The sequence below is a fragment of the Anoplopoma fimbria genome, chromosome 5 (assembly GCF_027596085.1).
Source record: "Anoplopoma fimbria isolate UVic2021 breed Golden Eagle Sablefish chromosome 5, Afim_UVic_2022, whole genome shotgun sequence".
In the NCBI taxonomy this organism is placed as follows: domain Eukaryota; kingdom Metazoa; phylum Chordata; class Actinopteri; order Perciformes; family Anoplopomatidae; genus Anoplopoma; species Anoplopoma fimbria.
In genome coordinates this window covers 15,169,824-15,197,504 of record NC_072453.1, presented here as the reverse complement: position 1 = coordinate 15,197,504, position 27,681 = coordinate 15,169,824, and the positions used below count along the sequence as shown (strand labels likewise).

Below are 27,681 nucleotides of genomic sequence, written 5' to 3'. Positions count from 1 at the left end.
TTACATTTCTCACTTGGCTGTCTCTAATATATGGATATGGTGAATGATATGAGACAGGAAATAAGAGGATGTCACATTGTCACCTGAAGCGTTTCCCTTTAGACAGCGCTCTGCTGAGAATAGGTGGGGCTACTGTTGATGTGCCTGGTGCCACGCTGCTGCCCTTAACAGACGATCCGTGAGAACGGCAGCTCTGCAAAAAAAATGAAGAAGAATGGTGGGTACAGTGAGCCGTAAAACATGGTAATTGTGGCTTCAGGATGTATCTTCCTTATTATCCTTGGGCTATGAGAAAGACATAAACACGAATCTCCTTTATTATAGCTTAGTTTGGAATAATTTGTTATAACGATCAAAATCAAGACAAAACAAGATGGTCAGGTGTAAGGGATTGTGTAAGTCAACACAGGATATAAGCTCAGGGTATAATAAATAATGCAGCGGATACTGTTTGTGGCTTAGCAGCAAGTCCCCACTCAGGTTTAAGTCCCCAGCCAGGTTGAGGATGTTCTCTCACTGATGTATCCCCCCCTCAGTGCGCCAGAGTGTCCTTAATTACACTTTACATTTTAAACTGCAGATTAGGAGGGGACGCTTTGTGAATAAACTCCACCATGGCCCTCATAACACTCCCGCTGCACTAAAGAATTAATCCCGCACAAGATTACATTAATGGTATCCTAAAGAATCCCCCCCCTCAATTATTTCCCTTTATTCTTATCGGAATTAACACCATTATCTTACAACAGGCCCCAGACAGAGCTCTGGCACAGCGACCATGGATGCCCCAAGAACCCCCCTGTGAGACGCTAAATCATGAGATAATTCTGTTATTCCAGTTACAGTACTTCCTGCTCTGCCCTTTCTCTCTCTCTGATTTTACATCATTAAAGCAATTGCATGTGACTCGGAGCCAGTTCAGGGTTCTCACGCCTGATAAGCCTCTTTTTCTCCCTTACACCCTTGACTCCCAGAGGGAGCTGTTACTGCTGTTCACCAGTTGTGTAAGAAAATAGGATCATTTTGGCCACCCTCTCACATACCCTGCAGGATGAAAACGCCTCACTTCTTGGAACAATTACTGTGGCAAACTTTCCCGGAGGATGATATCGATGTCAGGGGATTAAATAAATAGTTTGTGGCAGATAATGGCAGACCTGCATGCTGTAACCCATTTCACTTGTTCCCCCCTATCTCACTTTTGCCATGTTTTATGCCACTTGTGAAAGCCTTGGATAAACACAACACAATGTGGATTTATTTCAATAGGAAACAAAGGGAAAACACAGAAAAATCTGACTATCAACTACATAACAAGGAGAAAGGCAAACGTATGCATTAAGGGCAGCATTAATCCTCCTTGGATTACCATTAAATCACGCGTCCTGAACTCTGCATAATTGGATATTTGACCATTCTTCATGAAGCACATTCCTTGGGTTAGCAGCAGCTCAAACCACCACATAGATGTAGTTTACTGCTAAACAGAGCAATGTGTCAAAGTGACATCCATTGATAGCAAAAACTATTTTGGCTCTACAAGACCAAAATGTTAATCACTTGTTTTAGAATTATGCACTGACATGCACATTAGCATTGAGTTTGTAACAGTTGACAGCATTATTAATGTCGAAGCTGCACTGGCCTGTCCTTTTATTAATCATGGAGCTACCTACGGAAGCTTCTGTCACAACACTGACTGAACAAGATGCTAATATTCGTCCTCCATTTACTGTTCATACCGGCACCCTGATTAATTCTCTGATGGGACTGGGCCTTTTTTTTTTTTAAACTACAGTATGGATATGTTTCAAACTTCTCTTAATTTGAAAAAACTCGACAGGAGAGCAGGACGCTGATTCCTGTACCTGTCCAATCTTTATTTAAATTTTGTCAATTGTCTTGTAGTAAAGGACATTGTGTCCGAGAGACCACATGAGCTTAGAGTATTGTAAAATTGCCTTTGGTGTAACAGAACACAGCCCTGTGGCACATCCGAGCTTTTATTAAAATAAATTTCAGTGGATTTCGTACACAAGGTTCTGTTCTGTGGCCCTTACTATTCTCTACAGCCATGAAGTATTCATACCGCCTTGCCTCATTCCTGAGGGTTACCCAGTCTCTTCTTAAAGTACGACTAGTTAGTTACCTCCAGCTTCCGGCTGAAGGGAATTTAGTTTTTCCAGCCTTGTCTTCCCAGCCTGTGTGCCCCTATTCCTTCATGTTGGTGCATGTCTGTTTCAGTGCAGTGTGTCCCATGGGTGTGTAACCCATCTCTTTTTATTTGAGACACACTCATTTATTGCCAACCGAGGTGTTGATTCAACTCTCAGAGGCACAGGAGGCATTTAGCTATTCAATTACATTTACATTCCTCTTTGGTTTCCTTTCCCTTAAAAATCCCATGAAACAAGTCATACTATCCTATATGACTCATATATACTGATACAGGTCTAAGTATTTATAGTTAAATGCAGGATTCAAATTCAAATTCATAATCACGGATGGAGGGAACATATGCACAGGAAATTCTCCAGATGTTCAAATATGCATAGGTATTTGCGATGACAGATGGAAGAGACGCACATAAATATGTACAAATGCTGCATGAGCCAGGGCAGGTGTGCAAATAAGTCGTACATAATAGTTCAGTGCTGTGCAGTACACACAGTATAGAGGCAGGACAGTTGCCCAGGTGTCTATTTTTAAAAGGTACAAAGGGTTTAGTAACCCGAATTGGCTCAGACCTTGCTGCAGAAAGCATTGTGTAACAATGATGTCAGCATTTATTGTATAAGTCTTTGCATTGCTACTCAGCAAACCCTGAGAGAAAACGTCTTGGTCTATAACACCTGAGTTCAGGGAGTTGACATGTTTTTGGGGAGGTTAAAGATACTTGAGTAACGCCTCAGTTTATCACAGAGAGGAAGACACTGACCAAAATGGACTTCAGTTTCATCGTCCCCTCTGCACCTGCCTCGACGGAGCCAGCCTGTTTTCACAGCTCACTGTGCTCATCCTCCACCTCACTGCCTCAAACGCACACACAAGAAAACCACTGATGCCAAATACTTATGCGGCGAATATTTTGAGCCTCTTTTTAGAACACTCTGCTCTGTTCTTTTTCTCGTGGAGTTTTTTTTCTTCAATTTTCTCAGTCTAACTCATCCTTTAAATACAACCTAGAGAACTTGAAGGACTGCACCACCCACAGCACATGTCCTCTCCATAGATGGTTGCAAGCTGAGGGAGTGGGTGGAGAGAAGCAGTGGTCTGGGGTTGCTGTGTCAAATCTGTGGAAAAATAGGTTTCGCTTGTTAATCTTTTCCTGGTCTGTTCAGCTCATGCCCCCCCCCTGAGTGTTTATAGCCAGTGATCTTTAACGTCCCACCTTAAGCTTCCTTCACACTGTTCTATTACAGCTTGTGCTTCTGTGTTTGGGTGTTATTGCTGCCTTTTATTTTTGTATTTGCCTTCCTCTTGGCCTCCTCCCTGTGTCCAGCTCTAAAAGCATTTTGTGGTTGGATACAGGGCATCACTTCATGCTGAGCTCTCTTACATTCCTGTCACCACATTCCCATAGTCATGTTGTTAATATAATAGCCTGCTATTGTGCTATGGGACGATAGGACTGCTTCTGACTGAAATGCATTGAACTGGACTCCGATGTGTCGAGACTAGAAGGGTGGCAGTAGAGGGTTTTTGTGTTGTTGTTTTGTCAGCGCAGTATAGATGTTTTGTGCTGTGTTCTGTCTTATTTGAAAGTCATCTGAATTAGATTTTTTTATTCAACACAGCTACTTAATAGCAACAGTGTTTACATCAAATGTTTGCTGTCAAGCGCTCAGATCCCTAATTTCAACTGCAGGTCCGTGGGTGGGGCTAGCCTGAGGGGTGATTGCTTCAGTGGGTGACAATAGACACTGTTGCATTATTAAAGAGATTCAGTACAGGCTACATTTGGGAACACAGAAATGACAGAACAAAGCTGAACTTGAATGAGGAATTTCAGGCAACAACAAATACATTTGTGTCTAAGACAAAAGTGTTTGTTATAAAACAGGCGTACCACCCGCTTGTTGTTATCCAGTAAAAAGCCTTAACACATCCATATTTAAGTGAGAGTCATGCAAACACCTGGAGATTTCCACATTTATACATACATGCATATGATCAGTAATGTGTGTAACTTCCTCAAACAGAGAAAGAAAGATGCTCACCAAACAACAACAAAAACAATAATGTAGCATCTTATTAAGAAGATACAATTTGCACACTTTATGTGACATTTCTTCTAAAACCAAACAAGGAGGTTGCATTCAGAAAACTGCTAATGCGTTATGGCAAATGCACTCCTTTGATGAGAAGTTCAAAAGTGTGCATTAGGCTGCAATTACCTTTGGATTCTGTGGACACATCGGCCTGATCATTGTCATCTACATCCTCCACCTGCTCTGCTATGAATGTCTGGGTCATTTTTCTCTCCAGCAGGGTCTGCCACTGCAGGCTGTGGTGGCTATTAATTAATTTCAAGCAACTTTTTCTTTTATGTCGACACCCTGCCGATTCTTTTCACTTAAACCAGAGTTTTTCTTCTGTGGGATTTTTCATTGTGAGAAATAGCTTCCAAAATTAGATTTTTTTCCTTGGGCTCGTACCGATTTTCTCCAAAATGTTTCAGTGGTGTGTTTATTCATTAATCAAACATTTTATCAACTATTAACAACTTAATTTTTCTTTGTATTTCCTGAGCTGAGATGAGGGTTACATTTTGCACAACCTTCACATTTCTGCTGCAAATTCTGTTCCAAAAGTTAAAAAACGTCAGCAGAAGGAATTTCCATTTGCATACAGCAAGGTAGTGCCATTGTCAGGAGTAAAATACAACTTGTCAAGTGCCATTTTACATTATTTGTCTACTATGCAGTTTTGATGCTGTGCTTGCATTGTGAGTTCAGGACCCGCTACATGCCACAGATCAGAATTTCTAATCTGCACTTTGTCACAGGAAACTATCATTGTGAACATGACAAGCAGATTTTTCCTGTTTAACACATGATGCATTTATTTGAAACTCTAATTTCCCACTGTCTCTCAGCCCGTCAGATATGAGTGCGAACAAAAGGTAGAGAGATTATTAAGACACACATCATCACTCTGTTTTAAGAGAAGTACTATATATATTAAAATGAAAACGATCATAATGATGATAAAGATATGACTGGAAATAAATCAATACTAGGTCAGGACTTACCTTTTGGGGTTGAAGGCTGTATTGGAGCCTGGGAGTTGATTTGGACATGAGGCCAGAGGCGTTCACACTGCAGTCCCTCAGGCTGCGGCTCTCAGAGAAATGAGCCTGGAGTTTTTCCCTGTGTCTTCTGTGCAGGTGTGGGGAGAAAGAGAAAGATTGCAATATCCAGACTAAAATAAAGAGGAAATCCAACACAAGATATGTCTTTTTTGTGGATAATTAAGACTGTAATTTAAGTCTACAATAAAAATAGAACAATTTGAAAAAATGTCCATGGTGGTGTGCTTCACTATAAAGTCTCTGGATCCATGAGCTATTTGGCTCCTGCATTCTTTGTAATGATAACACACTCTGGTAGAAGTTTTTAGTCCAGTCGTTGATTTCTATAGTGTGTGTGTTCAAAAATAGGGTTATAATGCAATATGTATTGTATCATATAGCAATAAATCGCGATACATCATTTTGTGACACGTGTATCACAATACGTGATACAGTGTGTGTCAACGTTCTTGATACACACTTTACTGTACATGTGTAAAAAAAACAGCCACACACATACATTCATTCCTATATTACCAACAGTGGACAATCACACTATACCGATCAAGTGTGGACCTCTGTTTCTGGTCAAAAAAAATAGAACTGAATATTTACATTTAAGGTCTTTCCCAGAATATGTCACACACACACACACACACACACACACACACACACACACACACACACACACACACACACACACACACACACACACACACACACACACACACACACACACACACACACACACGTGGGCAATGAATGGATATAGAATTAAGAGTTCTTTGTTTCACAATATAAAAAAACACTGCTGAGATCTAACAACATCTGTCAAACATTGTTATCTGTGAGAACCTTGACAGGTTAAATATCATAAGCTCACATATGGACTTTTTCTTCCAGAGCTGTAATTGAAGGTTTGATGGTGGTGAAAAGTGCAAAAATAGCATTAGGAGAAAAGATGTCTTGCACAACTGAAGATGTAATTAAGGAAATGTACCATGAAACGTCCATTACATGCCTTTGTGATAATTTTCTGGGAAAAGGAATAAAGAAAGACAACGGTTTTCTAGAAATACCTTCACACAGAGTTTCGAACTTTACGGAGGGAGACTACAAGGAACATTTCTGATTGGATGTTTTAATGGATCTGCATGCATGTTTAATCCTAAACTGCAAAGTGAACATGTCACATGAATAGTTAATTTATCCGTGTGCATCTGGTGATTTAAGCAGACTTTTCTGCTTCATAAATAGCTTAAATCTTTTGTCAACTGCCAATATTATTGCTTAAATTTGTTCTAACCTCACCATAAAAAGGCTCTAATGAACTTACAAAAATGTGAGACAGACAAGCAAAACGGCATCTTTTAGCAATGCTAAATATAAAATATGACAGTGTTCCTTCATTTTGGATTAAATTTTGATTAGATTATAAATTAATTGATGCTTAAATTCATTACATTTTAATTTATCATTAAATGTTCATTCTTAAATACCAGGTTGGTAATCTCTCTCAGCAGCTGAGGCTTCAAGCTAAATGTCTCTTTAGTAAATGACATGGTGTTACGGCCCCCACTGACGCCCGCCCAATGTGTTTATTGTGTTTAACCCTTCTTGCAGTGTGATTTGTATGCTTGATGGGATGTGGTCCACTTAACGCGGTTGGATGACTCATGCTGAGGCGTGGCTAATCTCTAACTGTCTCACAAGCCGGGGATCGTGATTGGATTGGCACCTGGAAACTTAAGGTTCAAATGCCTGGACAGCTTGACAGTCACGGCGTCTGAGGTTCAGTCGGCCAAAGTGCAACTTTTTGTCATTGTTTCAGAGCTATTGTTGATTTGAAATTGACTCTGTTATTAGTTATTGAGGTACTCTGTAGCTAGGCTTAATTCAAATTACTCTTACAAACATTCAGATATTCTGTAATTTAGAGACACAAGGTGCAAGTGGCTGTATTAAACTGTGTTGTGTTTTACAATACTGGTCAGTGGTGAGGTTTTTATTTTCCATTTTTGGTTTCTTTAAAGTAAGCTACTTGTATCTTATATTTTAAGAGTCCTCTTTTTGATATACTTATATATAACACCCACAAGCCCCATTCCTTTGTAGTGTGCCTACATATTAATTGTTGTGTTATCTAAGCTCCTTAAAATTAAATGAAATAATTTTATTTTTACCAAACAAAACTTTATGTTGCTTCCCTTCCCTTTTTTACGAGCTGGTTCCAAACACATGGCAAGAAGTTAAAAGAAGCAAAAAAGACAAACTAAACTGTGACTAACTGATGGCTTGGTTCCTAGCTACTGAAAGCAGAAAAATACATTTTTAATGGCTTTGTCAGTTTTTATTCAGGTGCGCTCAATTATTATATAAGCTTACTAAATCATGTTATACAATATGGTCCAGCATTATTACTTACTGAAGTTAATTTTATAGTCCAATCCATGATAATCAGCGACTGATTGTGGCTATTTGGCAAATATCAGCACCACAGTGATATGTAGCCCTTCAGTATCCTGCCTTATTACTAAATTTGATAAGCACACATTATTAACTAGGCTTCGATTTTAATTTGTTTAGGTCTTTAAAGATGTATAAGTAACCGTCTTATCTCTAACTCCTCTGTATAGTCTTTAAACACTATCAGGAAGGAAATACTGGTTAATCTTCTCTGTGAAGTACTGATACAAATTAAATTTCAAGTCTTTACTGAGGAGCAGAATACACTTAAGTTTATTGGAGAAGCTAAACTGTCAAACAACATTTGGGGGAGAGGGATTCACTTTAATAAGGAGTCTGGGTTTGGATAATTTCCGGTACATTTATTTTACCGTTGAGCCAGGACTCTCTGGCCACACTGCCCGATAGGCGCTGCACGTCTTAGAGCGCTGCAGCGCTTAAAATAAAACCCATTTTTGTTTATCAAGACCAATTCAATCAACCCAACCTACATTAACTCCCTCTTTACACTCGGCCATTACTTTCACTTTGTCTACATTGCTTTTCTCTCTTCTTCCCTGAAGTGAGTAATTGACTTTGGCGGGATGCTTTAGTGTGGCCTTGTAACCCTCTTATCTAGTCGTGAACATGTACAAACAAGCTTAGGGTCTAATGTTTTTTTTGCATTTGCTCTAGCCCTTGCTTTATCCATGTATTTTCTTTGTGTTAAGCATTTTGGTACACACCTGCTTACTAAAACCACTTTACAAATAAATCTTACATGAGTATCTTTCCCAAATGCATCCTACACAATTTAGATCTGAAGCCCTGATAAAACATCCTTTAGCTAACTCACACTTAGAATTTCATTGGGCTACATGCCATGATAGTAAAGTGCTCTTTCTGCACAGCCGGGGGCATACTCTACTAATGTGGTGCTGGCTTGCATCACTCACTTGTTGCGGCGGTAGAGAGCCATACACGCCACTCCAAGAAGACAGATCCCCGAGGCAATGCTGAAGATGGACAGCACCTGCCTCTGGTAAGTGTCACCGCTCTCTGCGGAGGAGAGAACACAGTTCAGACCATTGAATTTTTATTTTGACACAAAGGATATGGGCTGTGGTTGTGATGGAGCAGGGAGAAAGAAATGTATCATGAATTAACATACTGAGCTCACACAAACAGCGGATGGACGTACACACACACACACACGACCACACAAAGACATCCACCCACAATCTGCATTAGCATAAAGCGACCAATGCTGCTGTCAGTAAATGTCAGTGTTCGAGCATCGGATAGGGACATGGCAGACACAGGCAGGGCTCAGTGACATGTGCTAAGTGAAGTGTGATAATCATTTCGTTCAGACAAACCCAGCAGGCAACACGATGGACTGTCTGCACAGCAGGGGCTAGACAAAGCGTGTGTGCGTGTGTTTACTGTATGTGTGTCAGCATTCATAGACTGATGGCGACAGGGAATTAGAAGCAAATGAATGCTCCCGGAGTTTCTTGTCAGACCCCTGCACATCAACAGAAGAGGCTTAAGGTCACAAGCTACTGGGACAAGCAGCAGTTGATCCTAGAAGATATATGTCCGACTGAGCAGCTGGATTGTGGAGGCTGCACTACTTACCATAGTGCAAAGTGCAGAGGCGAGACATGCACTGGCTTATCAAAAACAAATTGCCTACTGGTCCAAATGAGCACAGTCTAAAACATGCAACTACTAAGTATGTGACTTATCCACTGTGGAGAGTTGAAGAGACTTCTCTGTCCCACTGTCATTTATGGCCTTGAACACAACCTCCTGTGTCATTACTCAATCAATCAAAAACAATAAATCCCCCTGTGTCTGATCTCAACAGCTTGGCAACAGCAGGGTGAAGTGCAGAAAACATCACCACAATCTGATCATGACCTTTGAGGGCTTGTCTGTGGCTTTTGATGCTGTCAGAGAACCGTCCTGGGAGGTCTTCTTCATCCTTTCTAGTCTAGCCTGCTTCATCAACTTCCTCTAACTCTTGTTTTAAGGGCACAGCTCGATACCTCTTGTGTTTAAGAGCTGTCAGTAACACTGGAGTGCAACCAAGCACACCGTTTGCACCATTTTCCCCTTTATTTTCTTCCTCTGCATTACGTCAGTGCTGCATCAACACATTTAACGGGCAGTATGGTGTATTTGAGTTCAAACTGGAGGGAGACCTTTTTAATATTAGAATGCTTCTGGCAAAAGATGAAGATAACATCTGAACACATCCTGGAGTTACAATATGTGGAGATATAAAGTCTATACTGCACACTGAAAAGGATTCAGGAATGCAGGAACCGTTGGAATTAAAATAGGGCCAATCTAGAGAATTGCTGAAGGGGTGGTCAGCTGTGACACACTATTGCTTATTTAACACCGGAAAGCTGACAAACTGCTGTGTGGATATATTTGGTCATACTTGTGGTGCATTAGTCTCGCAAATAATTGGCTTATTGTTTTACGCTTCAAAGTTTAGTTGTTTTGTCTGGCATGTTATAACCTTGAAAATTCTTGTGAGTGTGACTAACTAGTTTAGTTAGTTTAAGTTGTGCATTACCTTACTGGTACTAAATTTGAGATATTCACACTAATATTGATATGTGAAGAATATATATATATGTGTGGAACAATATCTAAATATATGCACACAGATTTGTTTATTTTCCATTGGATTTGGTTATAAAAGAGGTGTGATAAAGATGTTTGGGAATAGTTCCCAGCAGAAAAATAAACACTAGTAAAGATGAAAGTAACTTAAGATAAGATATGAATTAATTTCATACAGTAAACCTTACGGAAAATAAACTCATCCATCATCAAGTCGTTTCTAGTATAAATACTTAACTTAAGCAAAAATATACAAACTTGAATTTCAAAAAATGAATGCAAAATGGAATATATAACAATGCAGCTGATACACATTTTCTGCTGCAGTTTATTGGACTGAATTGTCTTTTTGTATATCTGCCAACATAAATAGTGATATTTATAACTATAACAAGCCGATATAGCCAATAATATTAGCCCTGGGCTATATCTTTCAGGTTCTTTTGTGCATAATAGAACATAATAATAGTGGCAAATCACATATTTGATACTAATATTTGAATACTTCCAAATAGTGGATCCGTCAACAAGTTTGTGACTCACAGATTCTTGAGCCACCCTGTAATTTGCCTGGGACATGTAGGGAATGTTATCATGCTGCACATTACAAATGAACAACAGAAGTTTTCATGTTTTTTGTTCATAAGTAATTTGTCACTTGTTTATCTGTATCCCTGAAAACTCTGCAGCCTTTAACCATCAGTGAAATGACCTCTCGATGGTTCCATCTTTGAAACATATGGGAACTATCCTTCCCTGCTGCCACATCATAAGTGCTCATGTGCGGCACCACCTGAGACGAGCCTCTGCCTTTTTTGGATAAATGACGTAGGCATTTCCAAAATCTGAACATAAAAACAGCTGTCTACAAAGCTCTGCTTAAATGGCTGCGAGGAAAAACCAACATGCAGTCTGAATATAAAACCATTAAAGGGTTTTCATGCCCATGCCTACGAGGCATTCTTAAAATTAGATGCAAGAGCATGTTGTGAAACGTAACTAACTGAGCAGCCTCAGCTACATTGGCTAAGCCATGTCATATTGACATGAGGACAACACGATGCTATGCCATAGCAACCACACTACACATGACCAGAAAAACATGCTATGATAAAGAGCATGCCAAAGTCTCCATGACAGAAGGGGTAGGGACATTCAGCCTGAAATACATCAGGGCAAACTAGGGGGACATACAGAGCTTCAGCAGCTGAGCCCCAAAAAAATACTAAAAGACAAAATCATTTTTGGAGCACTCTATCACAATTTAACCAGAGCATTGCTATATTCTGACTGACAGTCTTAGACGGTCACATATTGGACTTATATAACAGCTATTATAGGTTCATTTCTAAAGCAGAAGAGGAAGTCATAATGGAACACAATGAATAAGCAAGTGAGCAAGCACAGTGCATTTCAAAGCCTAAAGAACTACCTGAGCTTCTGTCTGTCATCTGTCCAGCTATCAATCGATCAATCCTGTTCTCATTTTCTCTAATGCATCCGCCCACCTGCAGGAGGATTCTGGACTAATTTAGTCCCCAGATTAAAATCACTGAACTGGGGAATGTTGTGTGCAGGGCAGGCTTTTGCTTTCGGCGTGCCTGCTATTTCCCGGAGCAAGTGTGTGATGTGACGGCAGTGTATGAAGCCACGCTAATGGAAAACTTCACAGCATGCAATGTTAGTTTTCATGTATGCACAAAAGGGAGCCAGAGAGCAAGGAGGAGATGGCAAAGCGAAAATGAAAAATGCTACGAGTGTGGTACTGTAGAGGCTGTGTGCGGGGGGGGTAAGATTGTATATTCCCTCCGGACAAAGAACAGTGTGTTATTATTAATGAAAGAGGAGCTTGATAATTTGTTTTTTAAAGATTTGTTAACCCCCTGGAAGGTTTAACAGATACCCAAAGAGGTTTAAATTGTATTTCCATTGCCTTCCATTGCATTTGTATTGACTGTTTGATAACTCATAACAAAGACAGATATTTTTCTCCCCCAAAAATACATATATAATGCAACAGATTCAGAAATGGCTGCTAAGCTGACTATACATACATGCGGCAGGCAAGCGGACACACATTCATACGTGAACTGCCGCGTTGCGTCTTTATTGCTCCATCATTTATAACGGCACTGTTCTTCATGCAGACAGCATACACCTAATTCACCACAACGGTGTTTCCATGGCGACTGGCCCGCATTCATTTTACAAGGTGAGTGGCCTTGTTGTGCTGGATTGTGTGTTTCGTATGAGGAATTTCACAGATGTAAGGCACATTAACGAGCACTTCGGACAGTCAATGAAAAAAAGTTGTCTTACCCATGAACTCAATCCCAAGCTCATCCGCTGTTCCATTCAAGGCCAGATAGCATGAGTCAAAGGAGGGAATGGGTAAATAGGGAGGAGAAAGAGAGAGAGAGAGAGAGAGGGGGAGAAAATAAAACAGTTACAACACAATATGCCTATATCTTACTCAGAATTCACCTCAGGGAGAGACACATGCTGCAACTAGACCATAAAGTTAGTTTGACTGCTTCCTCTGACACGGCTCTCCCTTGTGCACCAGGTAATGAGCCAGGCAGCCCCAGATGCTTGGTATGCGTTTGCAAGATACACTCTGAATTCACACAGCCTACAGTGGCTTTGAATGAAGAAAGAAAAACAACAAAGATATGGGGGCTGAAAGTTGAAAAATGACATATCATATAGCTTTATGTCACCGACGTTGCTTTGCACAGGGCTTATATATTGATTGGAGCCTGAGGCGTTGCAGTAATTGTTCTCCTCTGTCACCAAGCATAGCTTTTCAATAATCCATAGCTGGTCACTTTAAGACTAACGCATATGTTTGCATGTGTGCGCAACTGTAGGCATACAGCATGTTGCACTCTTGTCTGTATGTTTTTGTCTCCCCCGTACACACCCACACACACACATAGTATTTCTTCTTGCAGTCTTTTTTTCCCCCAACCCCAGTGCTGGGGAAACAGATAAAAAGCAGCACTCGTGTTCTTTCCATCCTGACAGTGCCCCTTTTTCATGTCACTGTAATGTAATCTCATTTAAATTAAAATGAAACCCTCACTCGTAATTGCTTTTCTGACAGAGGTGGTCTGAGTTTTAAATAGAATGTGGCTTGCCAAGCTACTGACAGATTAAGTAGTGGGCACTCTCCAAAAAAAAAAGAAAAGGCTAACAGAGAGGATAAAAAAACATCTGTTCTCGGATGCATTTTGATTGTACCATGGGAAGATATGTCAGCGCTGTGACTTTGTAAGTATGAGGAAAAATAAAACACCCCAGAGAACTGGAATGAGTTTCACATAAAAGACGAATGAACATTATGATGAATGGATTCATAGTAATTGCACAAGGTTATCTTGCTCTATTAAGGGGTGTGACTTGAGGAAACAGGTCTTTTTAATGTGAATGATCAAATTTAAAAAATACAGTTAGCAAACTTAGAACATTTAGGGAAAGTTTCAGAGAGCATTTAGACACTTTGTATTAAATAGAAAGCCAAGTATTTACTCTATGACTGCCTTACAGACTCTTAATGAGGAAAGAGGGATTTCCACGATTCCTGTGATAACAGAGAGAAAAGAGAAACAAGGGCAGGTCTGACATCCTCTAATTAATCAATCAATTAACAAATTAATTTATGGTTGTATTTAAAAATGAAGTTAGTGTCATCATGTTTTTACTGAGCACAATGTCAGTTCATCATTTTTAGATTATCTCTCGAAGCCTGAAGGATTATTATAAGCTCCTACTGATTCATAGTCAGTCTAATAACAACTCACAAATTAAAGATCAAAACAATTATTATGGCCTGCGGACATTATGCTTTTTGCCTTTCGGAGTTTTGTGATATAACTGCATGATTAAGATGTGTTTGATACTTTTGTTGCCAGGCACTTACTTTCTCTGTGGAACAAACACTCGGTAAGGCCAGAGAAGTGAATGCAGTATCTCACTGATGTTGCCTGATCTGTATTATCCATTCAAGGCTTTCTCTGTGATTGCCCATGGCAACAGCCAACCCCCCCCCTTAAATCGCCCTGACTGTCACAGCCTGTGCAGATGATGTCATTACAACACTGATACCCATCCCTCGCTCTGGCATAGCCTTGTCTGGAGACATTCACCAATCATAATACGTGCAGGCTCCCAATCCTTTGCACTGGCAACTCAAAGCACCCCTGGGAATCACTTACGCCGTCTTGTGGGAGCCTTGAGCAAGCTTGAAGAATACCTGTGCATCATGTCAGAGGCTCTTGGCCCGATTAAGAGGCAGAAATCTGGCGGGCGGGAGAGACAATGGCAGGAGTGAATCAAATCCTTAATCCCCCTCCTTCGTTTGGGTGAGCAGGGGAATTGGGAGCCATTGTGTCTATGTGTGTGTGTGTGTGTGTGTGTTATTGAACTCGATATCCTGTGCAGCTACTTACTCCAGACCAAATATCTACCAGAGATAAATAGTTCAAATTAGAGGCTTAGGCTGGGTAAAACTCAAAGCCGGCTCACCTCCCTCCGTCTCCTCTTCAATCTTCCACCAAACATCACCTATAGAGCCTCAAAGGTGCAACCTGCCCAACTAAACCACCATTAGTTGCATGCCCTTGACTATCCCCCATAGACTAAATTGCAGCCTTCCTACACTCCCATGTTTCCAATTAAAGATCCAGCCGCTTCCCCACTGTGCACCAATATGTAAGACCACGGCACCTTCTCTCATTCTTATTTCTAAGGCTGAGTTCACAGCTGGACTACCTTAAAGGGAGCCCCTTTGTCCTTTTGTCCCTGGGCTTTTGAGATGTGCGCGACAGTCTTTTTACCTCTGTATGGGTGTGTGTATGACGGAGAGGCAGTGTATGTGCAAGTCAGCGCGGACTGCTCAGTTGAGTGGCTGCCTTGTGGCCAGTCAATACCAAGACAAAGCGCGAGAGGCGATGATGATTTGTGACTGTGAGGAGCACAGAGATTGATTTCAGCAAAAACAAAAAGGTTAAAAGAGAAAAGTGTGTGTGGCAGATAAAAACTTTTCTCGCCCCAGTTTGTGATTTGTGTCTAATGCTGAAGATGTAGAAGTAAAGTCTGCTTGTAAAACAAACATGTAAAAGCAAACCTTCCCATACACACACTGACACACATACTTGCACTGAATTGAATTTCACTGGAGCACATCCCACTTGTAGTTGCTGGTAGTGTGTGCATGTATGCCTGCATGTTATTATATGATTTCGCTTTAGAATGCAGGATAATCCTCAAAACCCTGGGTAATCTGGGTAAATTTTAGATTACTTTGCATCAACATAGATCAAAATAGGCTTCATTCCTCTCTCAAATCTTCCAGGGTACACTTATCTCTCGTGGTGGCTGAACTATTGTGGTCAAACACGGTTAAGTTGTGGTGAACAGGTGCATGCTCGGAGTGGCAGTACAATACAATTTGTATAGAGTTTTGTATTATCATTTTTTTTCCTGATAGAAGATGTTGAGGATGAGTTCATGATACAAATTACTACTGATTAAGATTTCTTAAACATGTTTTGACAAAGCTTTAATAAGCATCTATGTTTTTTCCTTTTTAATAGTTATTGGATGGATATTTAAATATGATTATACTTTTTTTCTACAGCACTTATAAGAAAAGATCAAGAAAGAGAGCTTTTGCACCCAAAAAAATGGGTAATACTCTCACATTGCTAGGGGATGCAACTACGTCATGGCAGGCCTATTGCTCATGCCCTGAGGAAGCACAGTGTCAAGTGTGAAAGTTGTTTGGATGAGCAGTTCTCGTTCCGAACAGGCAGGCAACTTTTGAATAAGCACTGCACTAGAAACTAACTCCTTGCTTTCCATGAGATTCTTATTTTTTAAAGTCTAAGTCTGGCAGGGCTGCACTTTAGGTTATATCATATTGTTGTATGCAGGATGTATATATATACAGCGGGTAAAATAAGTATTGCACACGTCACCATTTCTCTCAGTAAATATATTTATATACTCTATTATTTCTAAAGGTGCTATTGACACCAGATGTCGGTAACAACCCAAGTAATCCATCCATACAAAGAAAAGAAAACAAATATGTTCAGAAAGGAGTTACGTGTAATAAAATGGAATGACAGGGAAAAAGTATTGAACACGCTTACTGAAATTTATTTAATACTTGGTACAAAAGCCTTTGTTGGTAATGACAGCTTCAAGACTTTCACCGTGTGTTATATCACAATTTGTGCTTGGATACTCAAACATTATGTTGATATCAGACTTTTCTTTAATGTTTGATTTTTCTGTGAAGGTTACTGAATAATTTGACCCCAACAGGCTTCAAGAAATGATTCAAATCAATCAATCTGCAATAGAAAAATTCCCCCTTAGCCGTTCTTAACACTTCATAAGCAACCTGTGACGTGGGGGCTACCAATAGATATCGCTTTGTTTTAAGGGGTCATAAGAAGAAAAAGGCTACTTAAACTTCTCTGGATGCAATACGAGCAGTAGCGAGAGCAGTAACAGTGCAAATATTGCATTGTAACTTAGGAGTGAACTTTGTTGTCTGGGAGATTCCTACTCTTATCGTGTTTTCCCACACATTGATCAAACTGTTTCATAGGCTTATCTTCAGAAACTGTAAAAGATTCATGTCCCTGAAACACAGTTTTTCAGTCATCTGAAAGGTATCTTTAATCCACTGACAAAATCCATCCACTACAATTTTCTGCTTCAACCCTGCTATATTTTGAAATAGGCATCTTTTTCCAAGAATACTTTTGTGTTGAGGTGCTTCCAGTCAGCCCAAACAGAAAATGTTTCTAAATTTGTAAATAACAACATATGTATATTCAGAATTTATATTGCAGAGCCTTAAAATATGTGCATAAAATAGCATATAAACTATAACAAATCAAGCATATTTAAGAATATGCCTTTTGAGGTTTATTGTCTTTAATAAATATAAACGTACCATAAATGTGTTGTAATCTGCTGTATTTGTTTCCCCGGGTGACCATTATTGTGCAAAAACAATATGGCTCAGCTTATCTCCAAGAGCAACATAAAATCTTTTGACCTGGACACGAACGGAAATTGATGTCTGCCTATAGAAGATAAAATAAATTCCACTGTGAAAACTGGCTGCCATAAGGGAGAAAGAAACATGCTTTGCGACAGTGGCTTGTGACCCCATTAATGGACTCTCATCGGGACTGGTGACATCAAATAGATGGCAATAGAAGTTAAGTTTTCTCTCTGACTCTTGGTGCAGAGGAGTTAAGTCACTTCATGAAACAGTGTGAATTTGTAAAGCCGCAGCCTCATGGGAAAAGCTCTGGGCCACCAATTTCTCTTCCTTGTACCTCTGACTTTTACTTTATTTTTTAACTACTCTACAAAGCAATCATGGGGATTCAAAGACTCCTGGGAAAATTGTTTTTCATGAAGAATAAGAAACTGACAACTTTCCTTCCTTTTAGCTAGACTAAAGCAAAGCAAGATTAAAGACTTAATAAAAGACACAGGAAGTTTCATGCACAGGTTTTAGTTCTAACATCTGCATGGTAGTGCTGTACCTTAGTGGGTCAATAAAGAAACGCAGTCTCATGATACACATTATGAATAAATGTATCACCATTATGAAAAATATAGACTTGATGAAAATGGAAATAAAAAAGGGAAGCCTAAAGCAGATGATGCTGGAACTGAACCATCTTTGTTCTTATGAATTAAATAATGTAACATTACCTGCTTTATACTTGTTGTCTGGTACTCATACAAGCTTAGAGAATTTTCTCTTTATTTGAAAAGGTATTTCATGCCTTCATTAACAAGCTGAAAGTTAAAAACTGAGAGGAAACTATGGGAGAGAGAGATGGGAAGGGATTTGCAACAAAGGTCCCCAGTTGGACACTAACCAGCTAAGTTGTGTTCGTGGTTGCTGCCTTAACTCCGTTATAAAGGCTTAGGGCCCTGAGGACTACAAAATCCTGTTCTGCAAGAGTTAATGTGAGGCTGATCTCACTTGATTTATATTTATCTTGTTGACTGATACAGTACAGTCAGAGGTTCGTTCAGGGGCATGTAACATGTTGGAATTAGTTTTCATGTCGCAGATCAATACACTGATATAGTAGGGTATGAAATAGAAAGGAGAGCGTACTTGGGTCTGACAAGATAGCATCTGTCTTGGGTACAAACTGGTCACACCGTAGTCCATGGTAGCCCTCCTTACACCTGCGAGAGAGAGGGGGAGAGACAGAGAGCAAGATTAGAAGTAAGACAAACCAAGCAAAAAGTACAGCACGAACTATCAGTTAAAGACTTCCAGATAAGAAAAGTTGAGAAGAGGAAACCTAGAAAGAAGGCTGAACGGACGGTAAAAAAGTGGAGTGCTCACAGAGGACCGAAGTGGTAGCGGGAGCTACACAGAAAACTGTCGAGAGGGGTGGGGTGAGAAGAAAGAGAAAGGAAGGGGGGAGATAGTTGGGCAGGCCTAAGCAGCATCTGCAGCCTCACTGATAGCACATGACTGACAGGAATGCCAGGTCCCAGTGGAAGAAATGGGGTCCTGGGATGGAGAGTACTTGGCGTGATGCAGACAACTCAAGATCTACAGTGGAAGGGAAGCTGCCATAGTTGGAACGCTCGTATAAACAACGTCCTGGCACAGTCCAGATATTTGCCTTCATCATCAAATAAATATCTCTCCACTGTTGACGCCTGCAGATCCCTCAGCAACTGTCATAAATATATCCAGCGAAATTATGACATTTTCAAGTTTTGCTGGGTATGTTGCAATATCTCAGCAATACCCTCAAACGTTAAACATTATTATACATGTATTATTCCTGTTGATGATTGGAGTTTTTTTTTTTTACCAATCCTGTGCTGATAACTGAATGAAGTAAATAATGAAAAAAAAAACTTGTTCAGTCAGAATAAAACATTTCTTTTTACAATAAGTTACGCAAAGAATCAGGTCAGAAATATAAAGTTTGGATTTTGTTCCTCTGCACTCAGCCCTAGTTTGGCACAATCCTCAATAGTTTTTTGTCTCAAAGAGGACTTAGGCATTTTTTATTCCTATCTTCAGTAGTGGCCACACTGTGAGCACATTCAGTGGGCTGATCCATCCCTCTGCTCTTTCACAGCTTAGGGGAGACAATTGGGGGATTTGCTTTGATGTGTCTGTTTCAACATAAACTTGTACTTGAGTGAGCGATATGTCAGGGTTGTCTATATTTTCTCTATTCCATCGGTCGATGACATATTGTAGGTAAACTGCAGGGATTTGCGCTCGCACATTTTCCATCAATATCTGTCCACTGCATTTCCACCAGTGTCACCACTCTCACATACAGTGTAATGTCCTGGATGAGTGACAGGCAGAAGCGGCCATTCGCTCTCACTCAGCTTGGCTCAATGTGATAGCTTGAAGACTAATAAAATACAACAATGACAACAATAACTGAGTTACGTAAAACTCAGTTAACTGAGCAGCAATGGAAATCACGAGTTGTTGGTTTAGGCTGGGATACGAGTGAAAACTGTGTAAGATTGTCATCTTGCTTTGTTTTTACATCTCAAGTTGCAGTTTCAGCTTCCATTTGTTCAGTACACTCAGCTTAGTAAGTGCAGTTTCTTATACCTCTTATTTCCTCTGTAATGCAGTATGGATGCACAATTAATGACAATAAATAGGAATCAGATACAGTATATAGTCCTCTTGTTTCCTGTGGCTCAAAGCTGATAGCGGTGCTAATGCACCTGCATCTCTTTTTACACTGGGTTTCGATATTTTGCACCTGTTTGGTAATTTGGTGGCACCAAAGGAAAATGCTCCTACAATGGTAAGTTGAGTGTTGTGAAGATAAGGTGGCACAATTTTGGTATTTGTTTCGGCCTAAAATTGCAATTGCATTTCAACCTTTTAGGTCAGATTCTCGATGAAGCTTTAAGATGTATTGACTGAATTTTTGGCCGCTTGGAGCAGTGAGAACCATCTATGAACACAACACTGACATATTATCATAATTTATGTTTATTTGGCCAACTTGTTAGTAAACATTTGCCTATTTACACAAGAGTACACATATCCGATATTCACTCTAATTTAAGCTTTTCTTTTGCTCTTCATGAACCATGAAAAATGATCTGGCTCTTTAAATGTAAAATGTTCCACTATGTTTATTAGATTGTATTTCTGTCTTTTGATGCTGGAGAGCTAACAGTGGGTTTTTCGAGCTTTTTGCTAAAAACAGCAGCCTGCTGCTTCTAGAAACGAAATTAAACGTCAGCGTGAAGAGTTAATCAAAAACAGTGAAGTTTGGTGCCAGAAAACCAAATCAATGAGTTTTAAGAGATTAAAATGCTCCATACAGCTGAGGGGACCTGCAGAGTCGGGTTTTTCCACTAAAAGTGATCCTTTCCCCTCACATCACCAACAGCCATTTGTTCCATTGTAATATAAAAATACTGATTAAAGGCACTTGAACAAAAATCTAATTGAAAGATGCACAAAACATTTAAAATCACAGGTGTGCTAGAAAGTGAGTTAGAATAACTTTTGAAATCTCAGTGCTGTTCTTAGCGTTGGGCTGCTGTTGAGCTGCGGGGCGTGATTGTTGAAACAGTCAATTTGTGTTATGTGGCAGTTAAAACTCTCTAACTGCACCTTTAAATAGTGCAACTCATTACTGTTCAACTGATGTGTGAAAAATACCCTTGAAAACCCTCAAACTATTAATTTCATTTCTGAAGTAATAAGCAAAAACCTCTATAGTTATCCGCTCAGGCAAGCAAAGGAGGGGATAAAAACCTGATTCTCTCTTGTCATTGTCGTTCCCCACGGACAGACTTCTACCTTTTAATCTGACTGAAAACAATGACAAATGCAGAGTCCCCAGCAAATCTTTCTTTCACGCACATACAAACAAATAAACAAGATTATGTTGTTATGCTGTCCAATAGAGCAGCACATAGTGCTACTAATAAACCAATAATACGTAACAATGACTTGACAATATCTTGACAATTGCTGCTTCCACAAGATATTTGGGGAAACGCTCCCTAGTAGTACAGATATAATGACAAAACAAATTGAAAGTATTCATTGTTTGGAAGTGTTATGCAGATGATTCTGTAGTTCAATCTCTTCATAAATATTACCCAGCTCTTGTTCAATGTCCGTTTCAAAATCATCATTAATTATCATAGAAATACACCATTAAATCAGACCACCCATTTTACGGTGAAATTAAATATGCTAAATAACATGTCATATGATGCGCGACGCATCAATCCAAATTACTAATGAGAAAATATCGGAATAATGACCAAATTAAAACTGCTTTTGTATGGGAGTAATTAATACAAGGCCACAGTTGGATTTAAATTAAGAGAGAATCCCAGGAGAAGCTGTCGATTTTGACATGATCATGTTAGATCCAATGTTAACCTTTTGTCAGAAAAGTTGTCAAATACATATCTCAGGAGTCAGATAACCTTGCTGATGCTGATACTCTCTTGGTAGCCAGATACAAATTTTGGGCATCCCTTTGCACTTACAAAACGGATTCCTTGATTTGGTATGAAACTCAAGTACTGTCTCTTTTCTGTCAGAGTGCCAATCACAATCAAACAGCCAATCGTGTTCCGTAAAAACTCAGGGAGGAACCCAATGCGACCACACCGATTTCAAGGGTAAATCGTCCCTCCCCTGCCATTGCCTGGCTCTGCCCTATATCACCTTCTGTCCCTGGGTGTGAGCTGAGACGCCTTGTTAGTATTCTGAATCACGAACCCAAAGGCAGAATGCCTGTCTGGCTATCTGTTTACGTCTGGGCTTGCTTTTCTATTTGTCTATGTCTCCATCTCTCCCCTCCTTCCATCTTAGTAGCACTGTGAAACAAGCTCAGCATTCCCTCAGTGAGATGCAAACAATGCTTTGTAAATGTGTTTGTGTGAACATGGTGTCGAATGGATGATAAACAATGTGAGATAATGACGCGCTTTGAGTATGTGTTTAGGCGTGTATCTTCCAATGAGGGCAATGGGGGAACAAGAGCTTGTATTTATGTATTTTGTGTGCGTCTTTTTGTTTCAAAAGGGGGAAATATCTCAAAGAGAACCCAGATATGCCTGCGTATCGGGGTACACGCGACAGCTTTCTCAAGTGTGTGTGTGTGTGTGTTTATATCCTGCAGCCGCTGTGTGTATGAGCATCAGCTATAGACTCGGAGCGTGTTTTCCCTCAATGCTCCAGAGCTGTGACTACCCAGCTGCCTTTAACACATGTTCAAGTCACGGAGAAAACACACCTCTGAGTCTGGAGGATGACGGAGGGGTGGGGAGCGCTGCCTCATAACTAATCACCACCCTGCCTGTTCATTTGCGTGAAGAAAAATGGAGGATTGGATGAATGGTGAGTTTGAGTGCGAGGGGAGGGAAAATAGGTTCTCGGAGGAGAGAAGGGATGGGAATGTGATCGTGTCAACAAAATCTTTTCATTTAATCCCTGATGCCCTGGCGTATTAGCATATAAGCCACAGTTGTACTGTGTAGCGTTGAGCACTAGATCGACTCGAGCTTGCAACTTACTTTCTGATGCACAATATGTGGTGGCCATTGATCATTTTCCCTCACTTTTAAACAGCCTCTGTTGAAAACCAGTTGCAATGAAATGGGCAATTCTGCTGCACAGCTTATAGTGAAAGTTTTACAAGAAAATGGCCGAGACGAGATGAGATAATCGATGCCACTTACTGTCTGTGAAGTAAATAGTGTATAAAGGTTTTTCTAGCCTAAAATAAACTCTGGAAACAGGGTAAAATTATGCCCAGCCAAGAAATATCCACCTACATACACACACAACCCCCATTAAAGCCAAAACATGTGGCTTTTATGCTAAGGTTTTTGGATGGATTAGAAAAGAAGATACAACGTGTTACTGTAAGTGAATTTTAGAGGTGCAGTTCGGCAGATTTAGTCACCTTTGGACAGAGCCAGGCCAGCTGCTTCCCGTCTTTCCTGCCGTTATGCTAAGCTTAGATAACCAGCTGCTGGCAGTAGCTTCATGTTGGACATGAGAGCCGTATCAATATTCTCATCTAACTCTTGGTAAGAAAGCAAATAAGCCTATTTGCTGAAGGATTTATCATCCATTCCAGGTTAAAAGCTGTGGTTCAAATTTCATTGTTGACCTTAGGAATAAGTGATCCGTCCAGAAGCATCTAACAGAGATATTAAGACACAATTCAAATAAAATTGTAAATCTGCTGTTGTGTTTGTCTTTTTGTTGTATATGTAAACTTCAGAAGGGTAAAAGGACACACGTAGTAGTAAATCAACATTAAGTCCATATAATGTTTGAAGCTTCATATAATAAATGTTAACAATTAAGTATGGCAACTGTTGTCTTTCATGGTGTCTATATTAAGAGTTACAGGTAGCTGAAATCAATAATTCTAATTGAAGCAAATTGTTTTCTGAGGATTCATGTAGCATGTGTAAAAAAAATCCATCTTTGAGTTGAGCATTTGGCATCCCGTAGGGTTTAACATTATGGTTACGCCACTTCTAAAAGAAAAGGGTAAGCAGGGTCAAAGCCTCACAGTCAATATCAAAATCTTTCCAACAGCATGTCTTGATTCATCTGGGCTATATGTCTGGGCTGTCTAACCCTGAACTGCACAACATTGCTATCATCTGCTTGTTAGCTCTGGTTGCCAAAATGAAATGAATACCTTATTTTAGCTGGCATTAACTCAGCTCAGAAGAGACACTGCATGCCACTTAAACGTGGCACTTGATCTTATCTAGGAATGATGACTGGGAAGCTAACAGAAAGTATCTACAAATAATTTGAAACAGATAATGCTGGACTGAATCCATCTCCCCTTAATTACCTGCGTTCCTTGAAATGACTTTCTTCAGTCTCTATATCAAAGGCAATCATTATTTGGCAGCAGGGGTTCTTACCACACTCAATAGGCAAATTTATCACACTGCACCAAGTCTTTTGACTCACTGCCACATCTCATATTGCACACCAACTGGTGCAGTTGATGTTCTTAAGTGTTACTGAATTGGGCGTTACCCTTCATTTCCATAAATTGACCTACAAGTCATGCATAATAAAATCACATTTGCATATGCATGGGCTGCACAGATGCAATATGGTATTATGTTAATTGCTAAATATTGAAATCAATTATTTAGTCTATTCACTGTGTGGGCATTGGGACTACTGTGGTATTTTAATTGCTCATTTTTTAGACATAGCACCTGCTGTAGACCGCGATACCAACCTATTATATCAAGGATATAAATACAGTATAGGAGGAAGATGAGGGTATGCAGTTGATTTAAGCTGCATTCGCTTTCCACCGCAGCCTAATTTTTACCACTGGGAAGGTCGGCATGACTAACTAGAATCCATTTTTTATGAGCAGAAAAGAAGTAGACCTCCAGTGATCTAATTTCTTTTATAATAAGAAATAGGCACATAAACATATCACACCCACACACGCACACACACACACACACACACACACACACACACACACACACACACACACACACACACACACACACACACACACACACACACACACACACACATCTCTGCTTCACTCTCAATATCAAAGCCTAATCAATGGGTGACACTTCTCTCATTGTTATTGATGGGGTACGAGGGAAGAATAGGCTATGAGTTGGCTGCAGTCTGCCCAGATTGTTCTATGGATAAAAAAAAACAAACACGATACAAGGCCAAAATGCCTCCAATAAAGACAGTCTTCTACCTTTATCGCATAAGCCTTACATATCTCTATCCGTCTTTTGCAGCAGTGCAGCGGGGAAGGTGCGCTGGACATGATTTATACCTCGAGCGCATTTGATAGATGTCTATTACTGCGTGTGAGCTGTTTACATACAAGAGTGATATGCCGCTGCCAGGATGTGTCTGTGTTGAAAACTTAAATGCTTTACCGAGAAGAGGCCAGAAAGAAGTAAAGCTAGAAGGATGGCTGTCACTGAGCAAATTCTCTTTCTGTAAAAATAACTGAGAATGTGTGGATATAAACATGATGCGGGCATGGCAGTTAAATTATTGGCATCATAAATTTAAGTAGACCTAATTACTTTGATGACAAGACAGAGCTTTAATAAAGCTATTTCATTTTGCCGTGGATATGAAAAGTTTGATGTGTGATATATGGCGCGTTAATGCTGTGATTAAAGTCTAGATTGTCAGTCAAGCAACCGTTTGTCTCAGATACTGTTCACGCTTACTCTGCTAGAGTTAATTAGAGCTTCATTAGGGTCCTGACTAATGAGCCACTTTACTGTTAGAGTAAATACATTGTTAATAAAGTTTAGTAAGGTTATACTGTCCTCATTCCTTATTTAAGGTTTCACGACTTTTTGGCTCTTATCCTGAATACATTTTGCTGGTGAATTGGGTTTATGGTATATTGCATTTTCTTGAGCCTTAGTTTGCTGAAATTGCTGCTGCAATGTCCCCATTTTCGCTGAAGGGATCATTACATTTTCATCAGCTAAGACAGTAAACAAGGCTGCTGGAGTCATTTCATTCATCAAGATAAACACACACTTACACAGCCTCCCTATCAAATGTCATCTGAAGCAACCAGCGAAATAAAAATGTTCAATAGGCCGCATGGCACAAAGGAGCAACACAGCACACAGTGTTCTGGTCTGGTGTGCCCTATCGCGAATGCTCCAAGTAGTCATTAAGCTCTAGGAGGATGAAGACGTCCCGACTTGTTTGCCTCGCACATAAGCAGGGCTGAATGTGAAACTGGGAGCTGGCACTGTATCACGCAGAAGTGCACACTACATCACGACGGTGCTCCCAAGCTGCGAGTCTGTAACAGGTGCTGTTTCAAAGGACTAGAGATAACAGAGGGGAAAGAAAAGGGTGAGGGTAGACGGACACAGTGAGAGAGGGAGGGGGGGGTTGCTGCTGAAGGGGATGTATTCCTCTTCATCTTCAGAGATTTCTTTTTGCTTTCTCTCTGTGGATGTGTGCATGTGCATTCACACACAATTGCAAAAATATATACTGGCAGACTGGGAAACACTATTCTGTTTTGCAGAGCGTAATACTTTAAGCTACCACCTTGAAAAATAGTCTGTGTAGGTTAAATATTCATAAGATTTGCACTTTCAACCCTGTATAATATGACACATCTGCATTGTGTACTGCTAACCCCTCCAAGTAACCTTCCACGCTTCCCACCTAGTCATTCATAATTTACAAGTGTATCGCTTGAGTATTTCCATACACGTCTGAAAGAAAACAAGCAGATTGTCTTTGCTGTTTGGAACATAAGACATTTTCTTCACATCTTTAAACATAAGCACAGAGCAAATCTAACACGGGAAATATGGGGGAAGATAACGTGATCATCAATCAGCTCTCTTTGTGGATATGATGATAATCTGGTGTGCTTGCATAAGACTTGCTAAACATCATCAATTAATTAAGGTTTGTTAAGAGGTGCCATAGCAAAAATATCAACAGCTCAGTGAAGGCCACGTACATAACAGGCTACCACTGCAGCTGTTATTATTTGCACCATGTTTCTGTTTCTGTTGAATGATGTCATAAGAGTCATAAGAGTAATATGTTCAGGTGCTACCATATATATGAGCTCTAACTGACGACAACTTCCACTGAGGTAAAACTACATTCGTTTTCAGATTTTTGGTTTCTTTCGGTTTAGGCAATTTAAAATAAATCTTACATGCTCAATGGACACACTAAGGAGACAAGAAGACAAGCTGGGATGTAAATAAAAGCAACAAATGTTTACCATAAAGTGGTTTCACTTGGGAGCATTACCTCAAAATGAATTTTGATTGATCTATCCCTCTTGCTCTTCATTCGGTGTGGTGCGTCGCTAACTGAAAATTGAGAATTCAAGTGAAGGGGATGCAGATTCAGGCTTACAACTTCACTATAAGTTGCTTTTAGATCCCCATGTTTTGGCTACAGTTACTCTAATGGAAGCAATTATGTTTATGTGTGTCACTCTAATGATGACCTACTTGAGGCTAAAGCACAGCTAACAAAGTTGACACTTCTTGTTAATATTGTACAATATTAACAAGTAGTGCCACATTTCTTTGACTTCGATCATCCTGAAAGTCTTAAAGCTAATGAGAGACATCAAAACAATAACTTCCTGAATCACCGGAGACGTTTCTTTATTATTCATTAGACCTCTCCTCCTTTTTGCAAGCGACTGCCAGCGCCAGACAACATAGAC

The 27,681-nt window shown here is 39.9% G+C and overlaps 1 protein-coding gene across 1 annotated transcript in view; it reads right to left on the bottom strand.

Annotated features, from left to right (window-relative positions):
- The window catches only part of nrg3b (neuregulin 3b), a 176,778-nt gene that overhangs the window by 8,353 nt on the left and 140,744 nt on the right, over window positions 1-27,681 (bottom strand). Inside the window, exons 3-7 of the mRNA XM_054599429.1 lie at window positions 18,546-18,619; window positions 12,701-12,727; window positions 8,695-8,797; window positions 5,255-5,381; window positions 84-193 (exon numbers count right to left, since the gene is read on the bottom strand). Coding sequence (XP_054455404.1) covers window positions 84-193; window positions 5,255-5,381; window positions 8,695-8,797; window positions 12,701-12,727; window positions 18,546-18,619 — 441 coding nt within the window. The remainder of the gene's footprint in view (window positions 1-83; window positions 194-5,254; window positions 5,382-8,694; window positions 8,798-12,700; window positions 12,728-18,545; window positions 18,620-27,681) is intronic.